The sequence below is a fragment of the Onychostruthus taczanowskii genome, unplaced genomic scaffold (genome assembly GCF_017590055.1).
Source record: "Onychostruthus taczanowskii isolate IOZ18803 unplaced genomic scaffold, ASM1759005v1 scaffold678, whole genome shotgun sequence".
NCBI lineage: Eukaryota > Metazoa > Chordata > Aves > Passeriformes > Passeridae > Onychostruthus > Onychostruthus taczanowskii.
The window spans coordinates 4,155-9,191 of record NW_024504544.1 but is presented as its reverse complement, the minus strand read 5'-3'; the positions used below and the strand labels follow the sequence as shown (position 1 = coordinate 9,191).

The 5,037-nt window shown below is 62.3% G+C and overlaps 1 protein-coding gene across 1 annotated transcript in view; it reads left to right on the top strand.

Moving 5' to 3' along the window:
- Positions 1 to 812: 812 nt before the first annotated feature.
- LOC121344783 (helicase SRCAP-like) overlaps positions 813 to 5,037 on the top strand; it is a gene marked incomplete at both ends in the record, with an annotated part of 6,366 nt that continues 2,141 nt past the window's right edge. The window contains 2 exons of the mRNA XM_041421009.1: positions 813 to 1,021; positions 3,577 to 3,773. Of these exons, the coding sequence (XP_041276943.1) occupies positions 813 to 1,021; positions 3,577 to 3,773 (406 nt within the window). The remainder of the gene's footprint in view (positions 1,022 to 3,576; positions 3,774 to 5,037) is intronic.

The window sequence follows — 5,037 nt, the reverse complement described above, 5'->3', positions numbered from 1 at the left end:
GGAGGAAGTGGGGGGGTTCGGGGGGATCAGGGACACTGGGGACATTGGGGACACTGGGGTTGTTTTGGGTCTGGGGGGTTACACGAGCACAGGAGGAGTCAGGAGGACATTGGAGACTTTGGGGGTCTTGGGGACATTGGGGGGATTGGGGACATTGGGGGGATCAGGGACATTGGGGACACTGGGGACATTTTGGGTCTGGGGGTCGCAGGAGGGGTCAGGGGCACACGTGGGGACATCAGGGACGGGGGGTGCTGAAGGGACCCCGCCCCCAATTCTGCAACCCTCACCTGTCCCTCACCTGCCCCTCACCTGTCCCTCACCTGTCACACTTGTCTGTCCCTCACCTGTCCCTCACCTGTCCCACCCACCTGGCCTGTCCCTCACCTGTCTCATCTGTCCCTGCTGCCATCCCAGTGTCTCACCTGTCCCTCACCTTTCCCATCCCACCTGTCCCTTACCTGCCCCAGGTGTTTCTCACCTGTCCCTGCCGCCATTTCAGTGTCTCCTGCTGCCATCCCAGTCCCTCACCTGTCCCTCACCTGTCCCTCCTTTCCTTTTCCTCCTGTCTGTATCCTACCTGTCCCAGGTGTCCCTCACTTGCCCCAGGTGTTTCTCACCTGTCCCTCACCTGTCCCAGGTGTCTCTCACCTGTCCCTCACCTGTCCCTCACCTGTTCCAGGTGTCCCTCACCTGTCTCACCTGTCCCTCACCTGTTCCAGGTGTCCCTCACCTGTCTCACCTGTCCCTCACCTGTTCCAGGTGTCCCTCACGTGTCCCACCTGTCCCACCTGTCCCTCACCTGTCCTCAGCTGTCCCTCACGTGTCTCACCGGTCCCACCTGTGCGCAGGTAAGCTGCAGGCGCTGGACGTGCTGCTGCGGCGGCTGCGGGCGGGCGGGCACCGCGTGCTGATCTTCACGCAGATGACGCGCATGCTCGACGTGCTGGAGCGCTTCCTCACCTTCCACGGGCACATCTACCTGCGCCTGGACGGCTCCACCCGCGTCGAGCAGAGACAGGTGAGACACACCTGGGCACACCTGAACAGGGTTAGACACACCTGGGCACACCTGGGCAGGGTTAGAGACATCTGGGACACACCTAAGCAGGGTCAGACACACCTGGGCACACCTGGGTGGGGTTAGAGACACCTGGGACACACCTGAACAGGGTTAGACACACCTGGGACACACCTGGGCACATCTGCACACACCTGGGTACAGGGGCAGGGATGGATGGGCAATGCCTGATGAGCTCCAGGTGTGCCCATCCCCCCCTTTCCTGCATCCCCCTGCCCCAAAACCACTCCCAGGTGTGCCCAGGTGAGCCCCAGGTGTCTCAGGTGAGCCCCTGAGTGCCCCGAGGTCCCTCCCAGGTGCTCCAGGGTCACTCCCACGTGCGCCCCATGTATCTCAGGTATGCCCAGGTGAGCCCCAGGTGTCTCAGGTGAGCCCCTGAGTGCCCCGAGGTCCCTCCCAGGTGCTCCAGGGTCACTCCCACGTGCGCCCCATGTATCTCAGGTATGCCCAGGTGAGCCCCAGGTGTCTCAGGTGAGCCCCTGAGTGCCCCGAGGTCCCTCCCAGGTGCTCCAGGGTCACTCCCACGTGCGCCCCATGTATCTCAGGTATGCCCAGGTGAGCCCCAGGTGTTCCCCAGGTATCCCAGGTGAGCTCCTGAGTGCCCCAAGCTCCCTCCCAGGTGCTCCAGTGTCACTCCCAGACAGGTGCTCCAGGGTCACTCCCACGTGCGCCCCATGTATCTCAGGTATGCCCAGGTGAGCCCCAGGTGTTCCCCAGGTATCCCAGGTGAGCTCCTGAGTGCCCCAAGGTCCCTCTCAGGTATCTCAGGTGTGCCCAGGTATCTCAGGTGAGCTCCTGAGTGCCCCAAGCTCCCTCCCAGGTGCTCCAGTGTCACTCCCAGATGAGACCCAGGTGTCTCAGGTGTGCCCCAGGTGTCTCAGGTGTGCCCCAGGTATCTCAGGTGAGCTCCTGAGTGCCCCAAGCTCCCTCCCAGGTGCTCCAGTGTCACTCCCAGATGAGACCCAGGTGTCTCAGGTGTGCCCCAGGTGTCTCAGGTGTGCCCCAGGTATCTCAGGTGAGCTCCTGAGTGCCCCAAGCTCCCTCCCAGGTGCTCCAGTGTCACTCCCAGATGAGACCCAGGTGTCTCAGGTGTGCCCCAGGTGTCTCAGGTGTGCCCCAGGTATCTCAGGTGAGCTCCTGAGTGCCCCAAGCTCCCTCCCAGGTGCTCCAGTGTCACTCCCAGATGAGACCCAGGTGTCTCAGGTGTGCCCCAGGTGTCTCAGGTGTGCCCCAGGTATCTCAGGTGAGCTCCTGAGTGCCCCAAGCTCCCTCCCAGGTGCTCCAGTGTCACTCCCAGATGAGACCCAGGTGTCTCAGGTGTGCCCCAGGTGTCTCAGGTGTGCCCCAGGTATCTCAGGTGAGCTCCTGAGTGCCCCAAGCTCCCTCCCAGGTGCTCCAGTGTCACTCCCAGATGAGACCCAGGTGTCTCAGGTGTGCCCCAGGTGTCTCAGGTGTGCCCCAGGTATCTCAGGTGAGCTCCTGAGTGCCCCAAGCTCCCTCCCAGGTGCTCCAGTGTCACTCCCAGATGAGACCCAGGTGTCTCAGGTGTGCCCCAGGTGTCTCAGGTGTGCCCCAGGTATCTCAGGTGAGCTCCTGAGTGCCCCAAGCTCCCTCCCAGGTGCTCCAGTGTCACTCCCAGATGAGACCCAGGTGTCTCAGGTGTGCCCCAGGTGTCTCAGGTGTGCCCCAGGTATCTCAGGTGAGCTCCTGAGTGCCCCAAGCTCCCTCCCAGGTGCTCCAGTGTCACTCCCAGATGAGACCCAGGTGTCTCAGGTGTGCCCCAGGTGTCTCAGGTGTGCCCCAGGTATCTCAGGTGAGCTCCTGAGTGCCCCAAGCTCCCTCCCAGGTGCTCCAGTGTCACTCCCAGATGAGACCCAGGTGTCTCAGGTGTGCCCCAGGTGTCTCAGGTGTGCCCCAGGTATCTCAGGTGAGCTCCTGAGTGCCCCAAGCTCCCTCCCAGGTGCTCCAGTGTCACTCCCAGATGAGACCCAGGTGTCTCAGGTGTGCCCCAGGTGTCTCAGGTGTGCCCCAGGTATCTCAGGTGAGCTCCTGAGTGCCCCAAGCTCCCTCCCAGGTGCTCCAGTGTCACTCCCAGATGAGACCCAGGTGTCTCAGGTGTGCCCCAGGTGTCTCAGGTGTGCCCCAGGTATCTCAGGTGAGCTCCTGAGTGCCCCAAGCTCCCTCCCAGGTGCTCCAGTGTCACTCCCAGATGAGACCCAGGTGTCTCAGGTGGTATCCCGGGTGAGCTCCCGAGTGCCCTGAGCTCCCTCCCAGGTGTTCCAGGGTCACTCCCAGGTGTGCCCCAGGTATCTCAGGTGAGCTCCTGAGTGCCCCAAGGTCCCTCCCAGGTGTGCCCCAGGTGTGCCCCAGGTTGCCCAGGTGTGCCCAGGTGTGCCAATCCCTCCTTCCCCCCAGTTTTTCACGCCCCAAAGCCTCTCCCCGTCCCCTCCCCTGGCCGGCCAGGTGCGCCGCGCCCTCACCTGTGCGTCCCGCAGGCGCTGATGGAGCGCTTCAACGCCGACAAGCGAATCTTCTGCTTCATCCTGTCGACGCGCTCGGGCGGCGTCGGCGTCAACCTGGCCGGGGCCGACACCGTGGTGTTCTACGACTCGGACTGGAACCCCACCATGGACGCGCAGGCCCAGGACAGGTGTCACCGCATCGGCCAGACCCGCGACGTCCACATCTACAGGTGAGCGCACCTGGGACTCACCTGGGGGGTTCTGTGCCAGGTACAGCCTCACCTGGGCAGGTGTTTGGGGGTTACAGCCTCACCTGGGCAGGTGTTTGGGGAGTACAGCCACACCTGTGCAGGTGTTTGGGGGTTTCAGCCTCACCTGTGCAGGTGTTTGGGGGTCAGGAGCTCACCTGGGCAGGTGTTTGGGAGTTACAGCCTCACCTGGGCAGGTGTTTGGGGGTTACAGCCTCACCTGTGTGGTTATTTGGGGGTTACAGCCTCACCTGTGTGGTTATTTGGGGGTTACAGCCTCACCTGTGTGGTTATTTGGGGGTTACAGCCTCACCTGTGTGGTTATTTGGGGGTTACAGCCTCACCTGTGCAGGTGTTTGGGGTGGTTTGGGTACCTGTGCAGGTGTTTGGGGTGGTTTGGGTACCTGGGCAGGCCCAGGACAGGTGTCACCGCATCGGCCAGACCCGCGACGTCCACATCTACAGGTGAGCGCGCCGGGGGGGTTCTGTGCCAGGTACAGCCTCACCTGGGCAGGTGTTTGGGGGTTACAGCCTCACCTGGGCAACCTGTGCGGGTGTTTGGGGGTTACAGCCTCACCTGTGCAGGTGTTTGGGGGTTACAGCCTCACCTGTGCAGGTGTTAGGGGGTCAGGAGCTCACCTGGGCAGGTGTTTGGGGGTCAGGAGCTCACCTGTGCAGGTGTTTGGGGGTGAGGAGCTCACCTGTGCAGGTGTTCAGGGGTGAGGAGCTCACCTGTAGCACCCGGGTAGGTGAGGGTTCACCTGGGGGCTCAGGTGAGTGCCTGGAGCTCACCTGGAGCTCACCTGTGTGGTTGTTGGCGGGTTACAGCCCCAGCTGCAGCGCCTGCAGCTCACCTGTGTCACCTGTGTCACCTTTCTGGGTTGTGTTACCTGTCGCGCTTGTCTCAGCGGTCTCACCTGTCTCTCACCTGTCTCATGTGTCTTTATGTTACCTGTCTCACCGGTATCTCACCTGTCCGTACCTGCAGCCTGATCAGCGAGCGCACGGTGGAGGAGAGCACCCTGGAGATCACCTGTGCCTGTTCCTCTCACCTGTCTCACCTGTCTCACCTCTCACCTGTCTCACCTCTCACCTGTCTCTGTCTCACCTCTCACCTGTCTCACCTCTCACCTGTCTCACCTGTCTCACCTCTCACCTGTCTCACCTGTCTCACCTGTCTCACCTCTCACCTGTCTCACCTCTCTGTCTCACCTCTCACCTGTCTCACCTCTCACCTGTCTCACCT